This window comes from Centroberyx affinis, unplaced genomic scaffold (assembly GCF_046629955.1).
Source record: "Centroberyx affinis isolate AG114_WGS23_722 - 3 ecotype Tasmania unplaced genomic scaffold, CSIRO-AGI_Caff_v1 ptg002059l_1, whole genome shotgun sequence".
Lineage (NCBI taxonomy): Eukaryota > Metazoa > Chordata > Actinopteri > Beryciformes > Berycidae > Centroberyx > Centroberyx affinis.
In genome coordinates this window covers 62,629-84,376 of record NW_027280392.1, presented here as the reverse complement: position 1 = coordinate 84,376, position 21,748 = coordinate 62,629, and the positions used below count along the sequence as shown (strand labels likewise).

The 21,748-nt window shown below is 42.1% G+C and overlaps 1 protein-coding gene across 1 annotated transcript; it reads right to left on the bottom strand.

Annotated features, from left to right (window-relative positions):
* Positions 1–29: 29 nt before the first annotated feature.
* Positions 30–3,948, bottom strand: s1pr5a (sphingosine-1-phosphate receptor 5a). The gene is made up of 2 exons (XM_071531246.1): positions 3,819–3,948; positions 30–2,910 (listed from the first exon to the last, which is right to left on the bottom strand). Exon 2 carries the CDS (start codon positions 2,570–2,572, stop codon positions 1,367–1,369), a length of 1,206 nt encoding a protein of 401 aa, XP_071387347.1. The 5' UTR covers positions 2,573–2,910; positions 3,819–3,948; the 3' UTR covers positions 30–1,366.
* Positions 3,949–21,748: the final 17,800 nt, after the last annotated feature.

The window sequence follows — 21,748 nt, the reverse complement described above, 5'->3', positions numbered from 1 at the left end:
ACAAAACATTAATGTCAATATTGTTCACATATGTTTATTCATTGTTTGAATGCACATGTAACACTGGCATCATAACTTAAGTTTTTATTATACAAAATGCAGCTCTGGTAAACTCAGAGAGACTATAGTCATTTTATTTACATAGTATACTATGGAGCAATATGACAAATAGAAAATTTTTCTTTACATTTATGTACAATATGATAACAAACGACATGTCCTTTTTTTCCACTGTTATCATAATCAAATTGTTCTGCAGTACATTGAAACCCACACATTCTGTGGTCCGGGTTTTGACAGATTTCTATTGTGTGCGACAAGATTACATCTGCCACCGTTCACAGAAAAAATACATAAACATCACTTCATGGCACAAGAGCTGAACTTTCTCCAACAGGAAAGTTCTGAAGGCTCTTGTTTTTGTCCACAAGCTACAGCGAATTGTTGACATATGATTGCCGTATTCTAGTCCAGTAAACCAGGAAGGCGTCAACAAGCCTCAGCTGTCAGCTTTATTGCTCTCAATCATTCATCATCTGTTGCTACATATGTTGAAGGGACCTCCAAAGCTGTGCAAACCAACCAGCACAAGCCTCCATATGACGTCTTCTGTGCGTCTCCAGGCCACTGAGCCTCTGATCTTGGTCGAGGGGACTTCTACCCAGAATTCCTGCTGACCAAAGTTCAGATGACAGAAATTACATGGTTTTGGCAGGAGATTTTGGGTGTGGATGCTCCATGTATGTAACAACATGTTATTATGTGCTACAGAAGGAGAGGAGATAAGGATGAGTCTTGTCTTTGGTCTTTGGCCACAGTCTATCAAATGTACAGCATAATTGGCTGCATTTATGTGAAACTTCCTGCATAGGATTTTGTGATATGTTTCTGCGTTCAAAAGCCAACACTGATGAAATGAAATGGCGGTTTTCCAGAAGGGAAGTCCTCTGATAACGACTTTACTAGAGGCCATGTTGCACATTTTTTGATTGTCCATGAAAGACAAATGTAGAGCTAATTTTTCACTGTATGAACAGTAAACAACTTCTATACTACTAATAAAGTATGGAAATTTCCTTTTTTTTATGATTACCATTTTATTGAAAATGGGTATGGAAAATTTCAGCTTAGGGGTTTCTTCCTGATTTGGACATCTGACTGCTAGATACTCCAAGCTTGTGTTTCATGAGAATAATGCCAAAATCGTGTCAGCACAACATCAGTGGGACATTCCTGGCGTAGTTTTCTCAGCTACAGTGCATGATTATGCCACACAACTCTAGAGAGAAGCAACCTGGGAGCATCGGTGCTCCGACTCTTAGTCCGAATACTTGCTCTCATTACAGAGTCAAACTGAGCAACATAGTCATGTCTTCGACATCCTGGGGTAGATGGCTTTGATAGTAGAGGGTGTGAAGTTTCCGGAGGAGACTGTAGTCTCTATGCCCTCCAGTCTGTGAGAGGCTGCGTCAGTCTTACTGGTGCTGCACTCCAGGAAGGGCATCCCGATCTTCTTCACTTGTCCATCTTTAGTAAGTAGGCAGTGTTGGCAGAGCAGTCTGAGGATGGCCCTCCTCATGTCCTTGCTGGTGAGGGTGTAGATGATAGGGTTGAGAAGGGAGTTGAACATGGCGATGCCCAAGAAATAGTCTGCCTTGAAGAGCACTTGGCAGCTTTTGGCTGGACAGCAGAAGTCCAGCAGCAGGAGGATGAAGAGGGGCAGCCAACATGCAATGAAGACTCCCAGCACTATGGTGACCGTCTTCAGCAGGGCCATGTACTTCTGGGACTTGCGGCTAGGGCCTTTGCGCTGTGGACCTGAACCGAGGCGCTGGGTGTTGGACTTGACAATACGGAAGATTCGAACATAGAGCACTACGATGGACAGCAGGATGGCACTGAAGACGGTAATGCAGAAGAGGATGTAACTCTTGGCGTAGAGCGGGAGGACGGTGGAGCACTGCTCCAGCTGTCCCATACAGTTCCAACCCAGGACAGGCAGGACTCCCAGGAGCACAGACAGCACCCAGCTAGCTCCAATCAGAGCAAACATCCGTCCTTGCTTGGCCCCCTGGTACGGCTTCATCCTCACCATGGTAACGTGACGCTCGATGGCAATGGCCAGCAAGCTGATGACAGAGGCGGCGAGCATGATGAACACGCCCCCTTCCCTCAGGAACCACAGCACCGGGGTCATCTTGAGTGTGTTGGCCCCAGACGTTACAATATTCACCATGTAGGTGAAACCTGCAAGCAGGTCAGAGAGAGTCAAGTTGCCCAATAAATAGTACATGGGCAGATGGAATTTCTTATTCTTCCAGATAGCCAGTAAGACCACAGCGTTCTCTAGCACAATGAGCAGGCAGACCAGTAGGAAGGCGATGGCCTCTGGTTTGAGTCCGTCCCTGTACTTGTTCTCCTGCAGTTTGCCTGTGAAGTTGTAGTGCTCCATGATGACCGCGTTGCTCTGGTATTCACGAAACATCCTTTGCAGGTAGCCTGTGGAGGGGGTGATGGGGACCACAGATGGAGCCACAGCAGCATAGGCAGCATGGGAAGTCTCTGTCGACATTTTTTGTTATTTGTAAGAGCTGGATGCTGTCTTCTTTCACCTTCTCTGATGTGTTTTTGAAATTAGGTCCACTAATAGGCTGTCATATAGTCCTTAGGTAGTGCATTATTTCTGCCTTCTTTGGAATCAGAGAAAAAAGACAGAAGTGGTGAAGTATATTCCGTGGGAAAAACAATGAGTTTCTTTTCCTTTTGTTCTTTTGTGTAGGATTTCTTGTCTTCTGTCCCCAGATGAATGCTGGTGAGATCCTGCTTCGTTGATGGTTTGAGAATCTCTGTTTTGAGAAATCACTGTTTTTCAATCCCTGGACTATCCACTAGGAGGCTATGAGAGCCAGCCTGCATAACAAGGAGAAAGTAAAGTTAGTATTTGGCTACAGTAGATACAAAATAAGAACAATAATTATTAAAATCGGGCAACAGAGAATAAATTATTTTTTAGAAACCCTCTCAAAATGTGTAAATAGACAGTGACGGCTCATCAACATATGAGAATAAATTCTGTACTATGAGACAGTGAGGGGGAAATAGCCTCCAATGTGGAAATGATCATTTGCCACCAAAGTGATGATGAATAGATCAAAGATTCTGAAAACTTTGCTTGAGCCTCTGATGGCAGAAAAAAAAACATGAAAACAACATTCAAGTCGTGATCAAAGTTAATGACTTAGGCTACTGCTTTTAATTAAATTAAAGTTTCCTTTAATCACTGTCTGTCAGTGTAGGCCAATTTCTGGATGAGACACGAATAGTAACACAATAGAAATGACCTAGAGGTCTTGTAGCATTTATACACACCCTATATCTTTGCTGTTCAATTATGCATTTGAACGCACATTTCTCCACAATTTCTCCACATTCAGCCAAGGTCTGGCATTGGGTGAATCTATTTTGTTGTTTCTACACTGTAAGCTTACTGATTAATTAGCCTACATTTCATACTTTTCAAGTTTCAGTCAATGGAAAATTAATGTTAGTGCACAAAACGTTTTTGAGAAATGAGCAGAGAAATATTAAATAATAAAGAACTATAGTAATTAGATCATGTATTTTAGAAGGATAGGCTACTATATAAATATCACAACACAACTATTAGTAGCCCTACCTATAGCCATATCACAGACATACTATAGGAGTTTAAATAAAGTTAAAATACTGAGCACCACAGACGAACTATGCCCATATAGGAATGTTATATAGGAATAATACAGTGGTTTGTTTTGTTCGAAAGGGACCAGCACACGCACCTGTAAAAAGTTGGAAATATCCCGTGAAAGTCTGAAGAAGCAGCAGCAGCAGTTATCCCACGGTCAGAAAAGGACACACGCTCTGTCGATCACCGTACACCAAAGTGACATTTGAGTGTGATGTGGGAATAGAGCGGGGCAGGACTCAACATGAAGTGGGTTGGTCTTAATGTTTGCCCTTCAACGATTTTTCCTCCCTCCCACCCTGACCTCTCGAGTCTTTTGATTTGCCCTCAAGCGGCTTGGCAGGCTCGATGACAGATTCCGTGTTTCTGTTTGTGATTATAACAGAGAGGAAAAGTTATTATAAAGTAGATTGGCTTTATCAGTTAACCCTCAGGTAGGACTGCATGGTGCACCTAAGAGGATGTTGCCTAGTGCCTTTTTTTTTTCTCAGCGCTTTTGTATTTGATATGTTTTTGATGTGTAATTACAGGAGTAGATCATTACCGCGAGTTGCTCTTCAGGTTTGTCAGTTTGCCTGAGAAACTCTCTCTCTCTCTCTCTCTCTCTCTCTCTCTCTCTCCCAAGTCAGTTCAATTCAAGTCAACATGTTTTATTGGCATGAATGTCAGAACAATATTGCCAAATCGTCTAAGAACAATCAACTAAAAAAGATAAAATTCATCTAACAACAGAGTAAATAGTGAATAGGATACGTTACTAAATACGACAAAGTCAATTCAAGCAAGAGCATTCAGAATGTAAAATAAACAGATTAATACGATTAATATTGCAATCCCTTTCTCTCACTATTTGTTTCTCTCTCCCTCTCGTTCTCTCTCTCCCTCCCCCCCTCCCCATGGTTTGACTGCTAGTAAAAAAAAAAAATCACACTCATAAATTGAAAAACAGAAATATTTTGAAGACATGAAAATAAAACAACAACTTAATTTATGGTGGGAAAATAGGAAAATCTTTTTTTTTGGGAAATTGGTATTTACAAGTTTTATCTCCGGTGGTGATCTCTGAACCCATGATTGACAGCTGCCCAACCAGTGAGCCAATACCAAAGCATGGTCTTGAATATGATTAATTTGGGTCTGTCACCAAGCTAGTTATATCACAGACATTTTAACCCCATATGGTTCCTCGGTCTGAACTATGCACTCCAGGTCACAGCATAACTGTTACCAATTACTGTTAATTAGGCTACTATTAATTTATTCTCAATCCCATGATATCTTTACCTGCCATCATGAGATGAGAAAGTTAGCATTTCTAGTTCAATTAGTGTCTTCAACTGTCAAACTTATCTCCAGATTGTAGCAATTTTGTCATTTTACAATTCATTTTTAATAGTTTTGCCTGGTCCCAGAGTTGTGGGTAAGGGCAAGACAAAAAAGAGAGTGTTGGAAAAACAAGGGTTTGGGTCCAGCGGCATAATATTCCAAGAAATCACATGACTGCATTTCCCTTTTATTCAGTTTTCCTCATTGCTAGAGTAGGAATGTCCGCTCTCAACCCATTTCACTATTCAGTGATCATTGTCCCATTGTCACAACAACCCTCTAGGTATTTGAAGATGTGGATCATCAAAAAGCACTGATATGACGTTTGGCCACAGAAAACGGGGAAATTACGCAAGGCGAAGGCGGGTGTGTGGTGGACTGGACTGGACCTTCTCTAAACAGGAAGCTGCCTCATTGTGCCTAGAGAGGAGAGGGATATCCTTGAGAAATACTGATGAAGTCACTGGTCGGAATTGACACATGGAGGGACTGCGCCGTCCAGGATGACGTGGAACACTTATGGGACATAATCTGCAAGTTACTCATTTCCACACTGGGGGTACTAATGGAAAAATTTCCAAATGCTGTTTACGAATCATAATGCAGCCATGTCATTGTATTCCAGAGACTGCTTTCCCCCAGTTGTCTCAGCCTCTGTGGCCTGTAGGCCCAAATGTTAGACTATAAATAGTTCTTCTCGCTCTCCTTACATCAACAGAATTGTTCTTAATTTAACTTCAACTGTTGAGCTGGCACGGTTCTTCTCACCACACCTGCTTTTCTGGGATCCCAATGTTTCTCTCTTCGACCCCATTAAGGACTGCCTGCTTCTAGAGGAGTCTATAACTATGTCCCTGACTCATCTAGTCCTGCCTGTCTCAGTTGTCCCCCTAGCCCCTGAGGCCCACCCAGTGACTGTCAGGTTGCGATCCTCCTCACCAGCCCCTGTCAGCCAAGTGGCAGTTAACCCCCCACAGTGACACTGTGACGAGGCCTCAGTGTGCTGCCTCTGATTAGTTAGCACACAAAGACGTGACAGCAGGACTCCCTACTCGGTCTGTTTTTGTTCCCACAGTAGGGATCTGCTCAGTCACCATTTCTTCCCCCGGGCCACACAGAGACTTTAGCACTGAGTGACCATCCTGTCCCACCCGCTCGTCTCACTACCTGGGGGCTTTCTGCAGTCAGTACGTTCTGTCCGGCACTCCTGTCCCGCCTCTGGGTGATTTATCCCTCTGACGTTAATGCACTTGCAGAAAGGAAGTCAGTTGGGACTGCCCTCATCGTGATAGCCTGCTTTGGATTTACCGCTGTTTGTGTGGACAACAGTGTTGCTTCCTTGACTCGCTACATGTTGCCTGTCTGGCTGCTCTTTGTCAGTGACTGATGAGATGTTTGGGTAAACGCTCCTAAACTGACTGACTGACATGTTGTTTTTGGTGGCAGGTCACATATCTTTTCCCCCTATTTTGTTGCTGTTGAAAATGATCACACACTTGGAACATTTCAGGATAGGATTTGACTAGATCTGGCCTGACTACTCTGTTTACATTGCATTGTAGATTGTATATGTTACTACCTCATAATTGCAGAAAATTTTTTATCTCCCTGCTGTTTTAATATACTATATGTATGTAAATTGGTGTGTCATTTCAGTCTGTAAATGACTGCGAAACACTAATAAAAGCGACTACTACTACTACTACTTCTTCATGTAAATGCCTTGCATCATATTACAAAACCTGTGGCATTTCTCTGCGCTAAGGTATCAGTGTTAGTCCTTTTGATGCAAAATCGCACCTCAAATTGACATTCTCACCTCTTGCTAACAGTTAAAAACACACAGCCTGTCTTGTTAATGACTTCTCAGGAAGACAATGAAATGTATTCACACCTTTGTTTTACGCAGTCAGTTGTTAGTGTTTTCTTGAGAAAACACTCTTTTGAACCCAGCATCTGAGCGTGTGGTCTGGGCATACTGTAAGCCAAATAATTTCATATATACATATATATTTCTGGCTGCTTAGCGGACAGGTAGATTCCCCATTCATTAATTCTCTACGATTATAAAGAACGTAGGAGGTGTTAACCAACGCCTTACATTAGATCTGAAGAGTACTCATTTACAAGTCTCAGAAGTCTGTTCTCGTGGAAAGTGTTGAGTTAGGTGTCTTGTTAATGTTGAAGGGTAAACTGAGGTCATGCATTTTCTACTCCTCCTACGTGTGTGTGTGTGATAGAGAGAGAGAGATAGAGAGAGAGAGTTGTGCGTCACTGATCAGAGTGAAGCTACAGTGGAAACCCATAACAGAGGAGAAAGAAACAGAAACAGAAACTCCAATCTGGACTGCAGTGTCCACTGTAGTGACCAACAAGTTGCCTGCCAGAGTTTTACGGGAATCCTAGAAATAGTCTGCTTTTGTCAAAGTCCAGCTTTTCTGCCACACTGTTTCAGCTGCAGCTGTGCTGGCCAGTGACCTCAGTATAAGTTCCTAATAAGCGGAAATAGGAAGAACATATGTAAATCTTGGATTTATTTCCTTTCCATTACTGCCGTTCTGTCCAGTACCTGACTCTCCTCCCAGATGTCTCCAGCTGCACTCTGGCTGCTGTTTGCCCCGTGATGTCTCTTCTTTTCTTAACCACTGTTAGGACTTAATGTACCCCAATCAAAGCATTTGAATTCAGATCAGATTGCATCTGCCCCTATAAATCCCCCCACCCCAGCACACACACACACACACACACACACACACACAAACAGTCACACACACATATTCAAACACTGCCAGCACTGTCGTCTTAACCATTTCTTCTGCTTCTCATTCTTATGCTTTTTCCTCTATCATGCAAATCTATAAAATGGCCACCAATTGTTGTACGAAGTGACATTTGCATAGACAGTGCTTTATGTAGTGGCTCTTTGGAATGCGTAAATTCTTTCACCAGAGCTGACTGTCAAACAGTGTTGTTGCGCTGTGATCCAGACCTCATGTTTTTACAAGGAAAAACACTCTTGAAGTTTTCCCTTTGTGTTTAAGCCAGACAGACTTTATAGAAAGTCTTTGCACAGTAAAAATGGAAATTAGAGTAGAATGCATTCATGTATTTCACTGACTCAAACAAAGTTGTTTTTTAATCTTTTCCCCAGTCGATTTTTCTTTTTTCTTTCTTTCTTTTTTTTTTTTTTTTTTAGGGGACAGGAGGCGGAAAAAGCTTTGTTGGTTGAAGTTGCTGAAGTCAGTGGGGATTTTCTGGTACAAATAAACACAGGAAGAGGCTGCCATTCGGGACAATTTGGATTATACATAAACTCTGCATATGTGAATGTCAGTTTGTCTATATGTAAACACAAACATCCTCATTTCCTATCTAAACCTCCACAAATTCTCACTCTGAAGCTGGCAAGTCATTCTGCTGCGGCGCAGGCTCCGGCCAGTGACATGCATTTTTACACACAGCAGATATAGGCTTGTTTAGCTCTTTTCTGCTTACTCATGACTTGGCCTCAGCTTACAGCTGTGTTTATCAAAATCATAATGCCGTCACTCAAGCTGAAGCCCACAATCTGTGTATAATTGCGTTTTCGGTTGACCACCATTTTCTTGGCCTGTGAAGAGAGGAAATCGAGTCTATATTTATTATTAAAGAAAGATGGCTCAGTCAGCATTGTTGACTCCAAGTGTTCTACCTCATTAGAGCAAAAACCTTGATTCTCCTGTTTGAGTTGTGTTGTCATGTAGCTGCTTTAATCACGTTCATTTGCTGGTCATACTGACTTGTCTTTCTGTCTTTTGAAGTGAGATGTTTTTGTAAGCCACTGGAAAGGTTTTTTTTTCTCTCAAATTCCCAAATTTGTCATTTTTTGCTCTTCTTTCAGCGTTTTATCACATCTATATGTGCAAATAAATCATTTATAACTATAAACCAAACTTCAGAACAGCACTAATGACAGATAGCAGTGTGTCAGTGACGTCTGTTATGGCTCCTTTTCTTCTACACACCATGGAGACATTGTTTCATTTCATGTTGCGGATCATTCTTCAGGCATTTTCCTCCCTCGCTCTCCACATTCTCACGTTTTAACATTTAACCCTGCACCCTTCACCCTCTCCCCATCCTACATTCTTTGATAAGCCCTCGAGGCGGACGAGGTCAGGCCCGATAGAGAGGCATTCTTCCCTAATAGTGTTTCTGTGTGAGGTCGGCCTGAAACACATCCAATATCTGCCCTTCATCTTCGCTTTCATATCGCTGTTGTCGTGTGAAAACCTCATAACTCCAATTTTGGTGATTTTCATGTTTTTGACTTTAACTGAAGGATTACATGCTCCTCTGTGGGTTGAGAAAATTCTACTCCTTGGGCTTAAAAATCCCTTTCAAAAGCCACTGGATTAACTAAAAAATGCAGAGTGGTCAATCTGAAAACAAGTTTCTTTTTTGCTTGTTGCTGAAAAACTGACATTTGGGAGATGCAAGGTGTCCACACGACAGCGACAATATGCTCCACACAGACAGACTCTCATTTACAATTCATTGGCCCCTATGCAGTAGTCACTGGTTTGCTCATGCTATAATACATATGTATTTTTTTCCAGATTAGCTGTTGAGTTCTGGGTGAGATCTGAATGGGGAGTTTTATGAAAGGTTGTTTTGTTCGTAGGGCAGCGGTTTGGGATGAGTTCATCTTGGAGGACAGGGTGGAAGAAAGAGCAAAAGAGCGTTCCCACATTGGAGAAGGGGAGAGGAGGGTGGGTGTGGGGGATGTGTGACGGGCCAGTGGGGGTGAGTCATGAGAATTAGCAGCAAAGGCCTTCTGTGAGATTTATTCAAACTTTTTCAATTACTGAAACACCAGCGGCCCACCAACACTCTCTGTCGGGGGTCAGATTCTCGGAAGAGCTGCGTTCGCTTCCACACAGGGGGAAAGGGGGAGCGTTGTACGGGGGCGGGGGAATCCAGAATGAAATGATAAACGGCTCCTTTTCATGATGACGACGGTGGGAAAATGTAACATCCTTCTTAGGGACTGATACTCGCTCGTCCCTGTCTGGGTTTCAGATTTCGCCTGATACAAGATAGAAAAGATCAAACAAGGGATTATCACGCTGAAGTTGTTCTTCACTTCCCTATAGTGAGTTCTGGTGTTAATTAGAACCATCATTAGCTTGGTATGTTTTCACTTGGTGCTTTTCCCAGGAGAGAGTTACGACTGCTTCCACCTGTGTGTTAGTGAATCACGGTCATGAATGAAATTCTACATGGCTGTATCTCGAGGAAGCCATGCAGCCGACAGGTAGGGGCAGATTAGTAACACAATAGCTAATCTAATATGTATGCAGGAAATGACACAGGTATTAGCCACAGCAACACAACAGAAGGCCTATAAATCGAGGCTATCACTGGTATAGCAGGTGATGTAAAAGCGATTTCAGGGTACTTAGCGTGACGGTTAAAAATACCCTCTTACAGCACTCCATTGTCTGTATTCAATAGCTGCACCTTTCAACATCCACAATCACCACACACATCTCTATTCACCAGCACTGTATAAACGTTTTACCTCCAATGAAAATAGGACTGTAAATTAGACATGATTGCCTGTTAGGCAGACTGGAGAGGCTGACTTCCTATCAGGAAGGCTATTCTGTGAAACATGGAGCGAAATGCGAGGAGGCTGATCGAAAGAAAAGCGAGGCCATGTTGGGCCTGTCATGGACTGACTGCTCACACTTTTCCTTACTCTCTCACTCTCTTTCTGCCAAGCACACATACATTTTGACTTTGACTGATAGATAGATGTTAATACCGTTCTTTTCAACCTTAGTTCAAGCCTAACAACATCTTTAGATAATTCATATTTTCTTCCTTTTCCTCTGTCTATATTATATCATTTGGTGTGTTTATGAGGATTAATTGAATCCTAAGAAAGAATCCAGCATCCTCAATCTTCACCGCTTGGCTGGGAGTGAGAATCAATGGAGCGGCTACTGGCTATTGGCTTAGACTACTGGCTATTCTCTATCAGAGAAAAGGAGTGTTGCTTACATTAGTTTGTTGATTTATATTATACAGGACTATTATACTTGGCTCCGTTTGCCTGATACTGTGGTGAAACCTATTCTTGTGGCCATTTTATAATGCATGATGGGATTCCTAGGCGCTCCACGTCAAGTAAATAAACAAGATTGCCAGCCAGGATGCTGGAGTATATTTGACTTTTCCATTGCAGTATATGTTAGTTTACTTGGCGCCACTTGCCTGAGGCTGTGGTGAAAGCTGTTCAAATAATCATTTATAATGTAGGAGCCTCGTTCCACATCCAGTCTGATACATTGCAGGCAGATAAACAAAATAGATATCGCTATATGAAAATCCTCTTGCCAAACCATCAGAGTAATGGATCAAACTCAGCAAATAATTTTAATTTGCTGAACATGAACATGATCTCCCATGAAGCTCTGTAAAATAATGACAACAAACAACTATACTAGTAATTAATTCAGGAAATGGCAAAAACCCAGATCTCACTGTAAGACCCCTTGTCCATTACCCTCCGCCTATATGTGAAGTATATTTTGAAATAAATATAATCTGTATATTGTTCCATAGCGGTTCCCAAAAAAGCGGAGCAGAAACCCTTAATTATGAGCGAGCTCTGTGAGTGTGGTGTGGGCCCGTTGCAGGGGAAACCAGCAGGCTGTTTGGCTCACCCAGACCATCACAGAGGCCAGGCTGGGCATGTTTTACTGATCCTGTACTTAACTCAAACCAAAAGTATTGTTATTCCCTCTCTGGTTTCATGAATGTCTCTTTGAAAAAAAAAAAAGGAAAGAAAGGGAACATTGACCCTTTGGGAAGCACTTGGTTGGATTTACAGTGTAGAATTTCAATGTGCTTCAACACTTCACTTTGAAGCGTGTGAAGTATCACTTCATTTATCTCTAATTCTGGATTCTGGATGGTTTTATCTGCTGTACTTTGCTGAACAACTCTTCCCTTCCTATGTTTTTTCCTGTGTCTGGAGCAAGAAAGTAGGTGTGAAACTATTATTGTTATACAATAACCTGGAGCATGCAGCCAACAGAACAGGTCATCTGTCTCTGGCACTCGCAGCGTTGATAAACCCATTGCTACAGGAAGTGAATTGCCCAACATTTTGTAGGTTCTTGTGTTTTTATTGGCTGACACATGTCCACCCTCTGGAACCTATTACAGCCGGCTCAGTCTGGCGCACTCTCACACATACACATATACACATAAGCATGCGTGGGTGTGCACAATCGCACGCACACACACACACACACACACACACACACACACACACACACACACACACACACGTACATACGTCCAAAAACACACACATGCCCACTCACTTCACCATGTGTCACAATGTGAAAGCTGAATTATTATACTTGTCTGGAGTCTGTACGCTTGATTCATACTCCAGTGTGAATTAGCTGCAGTAACAGGCCTACATCTGTCTCTTTGCTCTTGGCTCCCCATGCCCCCCCCCCCCCCCCCACAGCAGTTAGACTTGTTCCTCTTCTACACTAACCAGGTCCGCTTACTTCCTCAGACTGTCATGTTGTGGGGATCTGAGCGGTCTGTCTGTCTTCCATCATGGATCATGTCAAGCGTATACGTGTTGGAAGAAGACCTGCATCAAAGATGTGAAACAGTTGTGCGGCCCCAGTTGCTGTCAATGATAGCACGTTTTGTGATTCGGGGTCATTTTAACGGTGACAGGGCCTGACATATGGCGACCAGGGGGACCCCAACGCCCCGCTGACTGAGTGCTAGCTGTGTTACAGTGAGGCTGTGAAGTTATGTGAGGTATTCCACTGTAAAAGTTAACAAGGAGTATATTCTTTCCGAGCCTAATGCCTGGCCCTCGGGGCTGGGTAACTGCAGCCTCGCATGAGAAACCTTACAGCTACCTACCTCGGCCCAGGAAGGGCTGAAACCAAAGTGTTCCCAGAGAACAGAAACTCTCCAAATCCTACCTCATCTGGCCACTTTAACACGAAGGGTTACAGCTCCGAGCAATCATATTGTCTTACGCTCTTTGTTGATATTCCGTGGAAATGAAGTCTCTCTGTACGGTCGCATCCCGCTGCACTGTTTATTTTTGATGACCTGTCTAAATTGAGTAGAGAGCTGTGTCATTGTTGGAGACAGTTATTTATTTGAACACATGGTTGCTGTTACTATTATCATGATTACCCGCAGAGATTCCGTGTTCTTTGGTCTGATCTCTTTTGGAAACCATTCCGCTATCCCGGTCTTGTATCAATTCAAGCCAATTATCCCCAATCCCCTTTCCCACTGTCCTCTCCCCCTCTTTGTAGTGAGTCACATGTTTATGCATGATTCCCTCAGCAGCTCTAGACATACGCCGCCCGTAATCACTATAAACAGATCATCGCGGTGTTCGACTTGAATGATGTTTAAAGATTAGTTGGGATGGGTTTGTTTAAATACAAGGTTTTATTGGAAAGCTTGCGAAGGAGATGATTGAGCCGCGGAGGAAGGACGGGGAGCTGGGGTTCGTTCTGTTTAGATACCAGCGGTTTTAATGAGATGCCCCCGCTTCCAAACCACCTCAGTATCCCTGCTGACATGTGCGTGTTGTTAGGACTGAAGTTTCTGGTCGGCAGGAGAAAGAGGAGTGGCTGGAGAGCATGCAGCTTCTCCTGGAGAACATTCAGAGTTGCTCATAATGTTCTTCAGGCGGTTTATCTCTTTATTGTATGGTAGGAAAAGCTATATGTAAATTATTTTCTTCATTGTACGCTTATCAAGGAGGACAATGGGTGGTTTCGTGTCAATGGACTTCTCAGAGAAAGGCTCTCTGAAAATTGCCTGTGAACAAAAGCAATGAAAAATACATAAAACTCATTGTTGGGTCATTGTTGGTCATGGTTCTCCCAAAGATGTTTGTGCCACTTGGTTCCCCAGTGAACTCTTCTTCTCTATCCAGCACTATAAATATCTGACCCACTCAACTATACCCCATGTTGCTAGGAACTATTAGATAGAGGCTGTAAGCGGAAGTTGCGGTTTTGCGTCATTTTGTATGCCATAGATAAGCATATCTGCTGTCTTATGTGTAGTCCAAAATCCTTATGGAAAATATGAATGGGCTTTTTGAAAAATGCAAGGGCTGTTTTGAGTGGATATCCATGAGATATAGTATGTTTTGTTCCAGAGGTTAAAAGACATCCACCAGCATCACCTTTGTTCATTTTGATTATTTCTAACCTATTTTTAACCTTTCTTGCAAATCCCATTAATATTTTCACCAAATGGCGGAGATGCTAACTTACAGCCTACAATATTACATCAGACTTCGTCTCTCTAGTTCCCTGTAATTATAATAAAGTGTATATTATATGGTAACAAATGAGCAGCTTGGTAATTAATATTGTACACTATGGCTTGTGAATGGAGTCAGTGAAAGTGTATGATATGCATGTTGATTAGATGTTTCATGTTGATATGTGTGTGAATGAGTAAATAGGGATAAATAAGAGAATGTTTGACACACTCTGCCAAGGAGGGTCAGTCTTTCTCACTATGCTGAAGGAAGTCCAGGTTGAGGACGACTGTCTCTGACTTCTGTTTATATAGTTTTTTTGTAAATATTATGTAGATGCTCATTCTTGCATTTTTTCAGCTGGTAAATGTTTGCTGGCAAGGTAGCAAAAAATTCAACTTAATTTAGTGGTTGGGATGGCATACATTTTCTGTCTATATTTCTGGCGACTCCATGTTGTTGGACTGCTAGCTGACTACAGATCACCTCAAATGGGGGAAGGATCACACAACAGAAGGAAAAACATTACTTTTTTGCTGTTTTGAGTTAGGATAGATAAAGAAAGTGACTATTTGAGATTAGCGTTATCCTTACTTGCTGCTCTAGGCAGGACATGGATATGTGATTGATATGTGAGTGTAGGGAGCTGTGGCAGCTGGATGCACCAGTAGGAACATTTAAAGTCTCTCCTGGAGCAAAACCAACTATACGAACCCATGAACCCCTTCGGAGAAGGATGCTACAAAGAAGCAATCAACCCTCTGGTGTCAAACCTGAGAAAATGTTTAGAAATGGCGGGGGGCAGGGGTGCACACTGTGACCAGGGCATTTCCTCAGGAAACTGTGGCAGAGAGTGTGAGGGTGGCCGGGTTTTGTTATTTGTGGCTCTGCACTTAGCCGCTCTGTGTATGGCAGTAACTGGAAGGAAACCCGGACAACAGAGAAGCACACGACACAAAGGTTGTCACTATGATAACATTTTTGACTCCTTGTCACATTTCAGACTTTTCTTGTCTTTTGAAACCCTCACTGACAATGAAACTAACACAGTAACACCCCAGTTCTGAGAAAATACAAAAATCAGTGAATATTGCTTTTTGTATTTTTTGTATTGCAGCATGTTTATTGTCAATATGTTATTTCTCCCTCTCTATTGCCTCTTTTTTAGACAGCTATTAATTCTTAGTCAGTTCACTAATCATTTTTTCCTTTATTATTCATTCCTTTGTAGATAGACATGATTGGTGTGCTCCTCACATTCAATAGCTGAGACAGCGAGAGAGGGACAACAAAGAGAGGGAAGGAGGACAAAGTCTCTGACTCACTCTTTGGAACTTTAATGACCCCCCACCACACACACACACACACACGCACGCACGCACGCAGACTCGCATGCATACACATACAATTCAGTCCCAGACAGACTCCATTAATTGCCACTGAGTCACAAACTGGTGTCATTGCCGGTGCAGTGAGCACAGACAATGGCACAGTGACAATATTGGACTTAAATGGCTAATGGTGGGCACACCTGTGAAATGAAAGGGCTGATGCAGTGCGATGCACACCAGGCCACTGACAGAAGACAAAGACGGGATTTGTTTTTGCAGACTCCCAGCTGGTCTTTGTGGCAGTAAAAAAGGGAGAGTATTTCGATGAAGGGTGAAATATTTACACTAAGCAGCAGCCCGTGGCTTTATGTGGCCGGCTGGCTGAGCTGTGTGCAGGCCGGGCCGTAGCTGAAGATGACCCTGCTTACTATGGGCTAGAGCTCTGGTTTCCCACAAACCATAGATCTTGCATCCTCTCGCTGCCTGTGGTAAGGTTAAGGTGCCCTTGAAGCACAATAAACAGTGCTTTCATCCTCTGGCCACCACTTGCAGGGCAGCAGAGCAAAACACAGAACAGGTAGGAAGATGCTGGTCAGCAGTAACGCAGATGCAGAGATGCAAGTACACTGGCAGAACATTGGGAGAACCCAGGATACACAAGTTGCCATCTACAGTTGTTTTAGATTGTAGTCCAAGTGATTTCATTGCAGATTGTGGAGGCCAGGGGCTCAATAATGACTCAACCACATTGGTGTGACCGAGCCTGAGAGTTTTTGGGTGGAGCAGGTGTTTGACTTTGCACATGTTACAAGAATCAAGACACATTTAAAGCAGACTGCAGCCCACGCTTGTGTTCTCACTTGTGCTTAAAAATGTGTGAATGCCCTCTGTTTGCAACCATTTATCTGGAAAGGAAATAGAAAGTAACACTTTCAGATAATGCAGATTACATTCTGGTGTATTTCTAAACAAATTGTCAAATATGTATACATATGGAAACATGTTTTCTTGTGAATCAGGAAAATATGTCTGATGATTTCTATGCAGGGAAGGTCAAATGGAGCATTTTCTTTTCTGTAAAACCTACATGGACTTCTTCAACAACACATTGATCTGCAGTCTTTGTATTCAGATCTCTACTCACCATTTGCTCATGGTAATAGCCTTGACAGCTTGACCTAGCACATTCTCCCTTTAATACCTCTGTTTGTTAACTAATCAGTGTGTGCCACTTCTTTCAGATGAACCCTGTGAACCGTAAGTCGATGTTTAAAGTGTATGGAAATTCCTCTGTAAAACAAACACCTTTCCCACAGGCTCCCTGTATTGCTGTGTGAGATTAGCCAAAATCAGCACATAATATGACCAGAGTGTAAGGATGCATATATCTCCTGGCCTGTGAATCTTAATGTTTTGGGGTTAACAAACACTCACTGTTATCAGGTCAAAATTTCCTGTTATTTCTCCCATTTGATGTGCTTCCTTTTTACCCATAATGTTTGGGCTTCTTCTCATGAAAGGTCGTTTCCCACAGATGGCAGCAAATGTGTTGCCTGTTCTTAATTGAGCTGTTTTGTCTCTGAAATGGCCTCTCCATGGCTGATCGGGTGTTGTGTGAAATCTAATTATATCTGAAATAGAATGTATTAGATTTTAGGTCTAGTAAAATTATGGGATTTCACCCAAACAAGAAAAAATACAGTATAGTTGTGATGTATCTAATGTATGTGTGACACAACTTAATGTAAATTGATTGACTTGTAATCTGCATTACAGATTTTCTATTTAGGACCGAAGTGGATCATCATTCACAGACTCTGATGAGGACCAGAGGGCCAGCAATGTTCTGTCCATTATGAAAATGAATTAAATATTGAAATCTATATTTTACTACTTGTATTACTGTCTTTCTACTGTTTTTATTTGACAGTTGTAAGGACTGACACAAGGCAGGGGGGTCCAAGTCCAGAAACACCTCTGTCATTACAGACAGAAACAGGTTGAGAGGACTGAACCTCCTCCAGGTTATTTCAGGTTGTCATAAAAAGCCTATTTAAGGCATGGCCACTTAGCTTTAGCAGGTGCTGGATTATATCAATGCCCAGGAGAAACTGGATAGAGATCTCCATAAATGTCCTCTCATTTATACAGTAACCACATATTATAACAACTTATAACCACTTATTATCAGTGATATAGTAATAAGCGAAAAAGTGGGTAACAGCATGAATTTATACTTTTTTTCCTGAAACTGAAACTGAAATCATGACCCATAAGTTTTAATTAAACAAAAACTGAAAGCCGTAACAGTAAAAGTAGGGTTTTGTTTGCTGCCAAAAGGGCATAACTGCACTTACGCTCTTTTACCACCAAGACACAGAAAAAAACAGAAACAGAAAAAATGTATCAAACAACATACATACATACATATGCCCATATTCTGCATGGCTGTATTGGGACAATGTTTGTGCCAAAAAGGCGTATTTCACTCTTGCCATTTTAAAAAAGTTAACAAATACAAATAATTCAACTTAAACTGTAGCAGTATTGTTTTTATAGTAATGCTCAATCTGATAACACAAAAAGTTAAAATATTGTGCTTAGTATGTGGTAACGGCAGCTGATCCAAGTTTGATCAAAATTTGTTTTGGCTCTCCTGTAAAAGCCCCTTTGGCTCCAAGCCCTCAATATCTTGCATTAGTTTAATACTAATTCCTGTGTTATATACTGAATTTACCTCAAGAAGATTTATGTCAGCTTAGAAAGGCAGGCAAACTGTATTCCACCAATAAACAGTGGATAGAGGCGTCCTGGTGGCTAAGGTGCAGCCATATAGCTGTGATGTCCTGGGTTCTTTGTCACATGTCATCTCCCTCCCTCTCCCATCTCTCCTGTCTCTCTTCACTGTGAACTGCCTGATAAAGCAGACATGCAAAGGGTAAAAAAAACAACCTTGCAGCTCCATCAAGGTGCATGAATCAAAAAGAACCAAAAGAACCAAAAGAATCCAGCTATTTTGACAAAGCTTTAATATTAAAACCGACGGGTTTCGGCTGCAATAGCCTTTGTCAGGGTTTCATAATTAAGCAGAGAAATGCCATGAATAATAAAAAGGTGGGTGAATTGTGAATTTAGCTGGGTTTTCTCTCCACTACATCCCTGCATATTGCCATGTTTTTTTTGCCTTTTTCATTGCTGCACTCTGGTATGTTTTCATTGTGTGGGAGAATTCCAGTGTGGAGTGAAGAGAGACTTTCCTGGCCCTGCCTGCCCCGCTCCTGTGGGGACGAAGACATTAATAGCATCACTCTGCCATCACTTCGCTCTCCTCTGAGGTGGGTGTGTCTGTTTTTCCCATGACTTCACAAACTGTTTGTACTGTTTTTGAAGGACTACCAACATCTGGACAACACGTTGCATCACAGGGGGAAATTTGGTTGTACTCCAAGAGTGACAACTATTTTTAGCACGCGGATGAATAATGAGCACCTGAGTGTGTTGTTTACTGTTTGAGGATATACTTTGTAGACAAGAGCAGCGTGAAACTAATGTCAGGGATACTAACATTTCATCTGAGCGGCTGTTACTCTAAGTGCTAACTAGTAGCTCGCATTGTTTTCACCCTGCATGCAAATGCTATTCTTGTAAGCGCATCCTCTCAGCTTATGTGGTTTTTCTATTCTTGCACATGAAGAGTAGCTACGCTTCAAATTAGCGTTGTTCACAGCTGTTGGTGCTGACGTGAATACTTTTGCATATCACTCATCCAGCACAACCATTAACATTTAATTTGTTCCCCATTTTCATTGATGCTTTTGAGGAGTGTATTATACACAGATCAGACTCAAATGAACAATTTCTTAACATAAAGACATGACTTTTTTCTCTTTTTTGACCTGTCGACTTGATTGTATCAAGGGCAGGAGCAGACGATAAAGGCTGGTTAACCACATTTAGCTTCTCACTTTGCAAAAGATTACAGCAAAGCGGTGGACCCTAGAATTACCCACCCTGCAGCACACAGCCAAAATATAACCAACCTTCACCGAGGGCCCCAATTTTAACCTTCTCCACCCACTCCTCCTTTTCCTGCTTCCTTCTCCTCTGCTTCACATCTCTGCTGGCTAGGAAGTCCAAAGTGTGCAACCAATTATTACCAAAAAAAACTGCTCAACCGGGGGATTTTTAGATAGATTTAAGACATTTGTTCAGAGGGATTCTTACAAGGCCAGGCGAGAGATAAGCAAGAAAATGAAAGGAAATGGTCATACTACTTGCAATGCATTTTTCAGAGGAAGTCATTATTTACCAATTTAGTCCTGTCTGTGAAGCACTGGAATGGAGTGGGTGTGCTGGGAGTCTCTGAGTCTCTTGGCCCTGTAGATTTCACTGCTGATAGTCACATCGACCACTAAAATCCCATTAACCAGGATGGACGCTGGCACTCACAGTTGTATGGTGGTTTCTCTCTCTCTCTCTCTCTCTCTCTCTCTCTCTCTCTCTCTCTATCCCCCCTCTCTCTCTCTTTCTCTCTCGTGTTCTTACTCGTGTTATACTCATGTTCTTTTAGTTACAACACGTAAATAGTTTACATTCTACAAAGCATTTTTCAGATCTCATGCATCTAGGAGAGCAAATGCTGCCAATCAGAGTTTTAACTTCCAAATCTCCCTGAACAATGTTAAAATTCCCCAGTCTGCCAAATGTTTGTTGTTGTACTGTTGAGACACTCCAATAGCAATTAACACTGCATTGTTTCAACAAGTGATACCATTGACTTGCCTTGTGTGTCTAGACAGTGAGATACAGCTATCTAAATTACTACCTGATTTCTTGTGGAACAGAGAGTGGGATTCCTGAGCCTATTGTTTGGGAAGGACAGGCCGAAGCCTTGATGTGGCTCTGGGAGCAGATAAAATACCCACAGAAGGATGTGTGTTTGCTCATCAGTGAAACTGGTGTCAGGAAACACATGGCCCCACTGATCACTGATGAGCTGACTTCATTTCCTCTGATTGTGCAGGAAATAGAGCAGGTAGATACACAGTGCAGCATCTCTTGAGATCTCTGGGGGAATTGACATATTGTATTAAGGCTGCGGTAGCAACGCACAGAATTTCCAGGCCGTGAGAACTATTCAATACTGTGACCCATAGAGTTTGAGTATACATGCAGAAGCCACATAGCCAGTCAATGTAAACAGTTTGTAAATCTGCGGCCCGAGGTCGGCCCAGGAGCAAGGAGAGTCCTTAAAACGCTCATAAACAATCGGTATGCAAGTTTATTTTCAGTTTATGGTGAAACAACACAAGACATGTGCGACTGGGAAACTGGGTTTGACTGGTTATTCGTCATGTTTATGACGCTGTCCAGCTCGGAGACCTACAATTTGCAAAGTCACATTTCAAATAGCCTGACAGGCTTGGTCCTAATAGTCACAACATGCTTATCAGCAGGAACATGGAAATTATTTTGAATGTGAGAGAGGAACAAAAAATGTGACCTTGACTAAAGACTAAATCATTTATTAGTTCTCTTTCAGCTGTGTGTCCTGTAGTTGTGCCACCACTTGTCCTTCCCACCCCCAAAAAAGAGTCTATCTGACAGTATATAGCCTGAGATGCGATTACAACCATGCAGTCAGTAGGACCTGATGACAGTCTCTGACCAGACAACCCATCTACTAAAACCTTCAAAATACTGTAGTTCTCCTGTTTTGCAAATCTTTATCAAATTCATTGAATTAGATCATCAGCAATGTTAATACTCAATCATTACATGGCTCCTATTGAGGTATTATTTTGAATAAAATATAGGAACCATATAAATCATTCTAAATGGATGTTACTGTGTATTGAGCATGCGAACTGGTTGGGTGCTATAAACACACTCACTGGAACAGTTGAGCGCCATGGAACTCCTGATAGGTTGGAGATTAGATTTCTACTAGTACTGTATGTTGTAAAATTGAGTAAAAACCTCAATAATAATAAAACAAGTAGATCAATAAAATAGCTGTAAATATCAGCTTCCTCTTATAGTTGA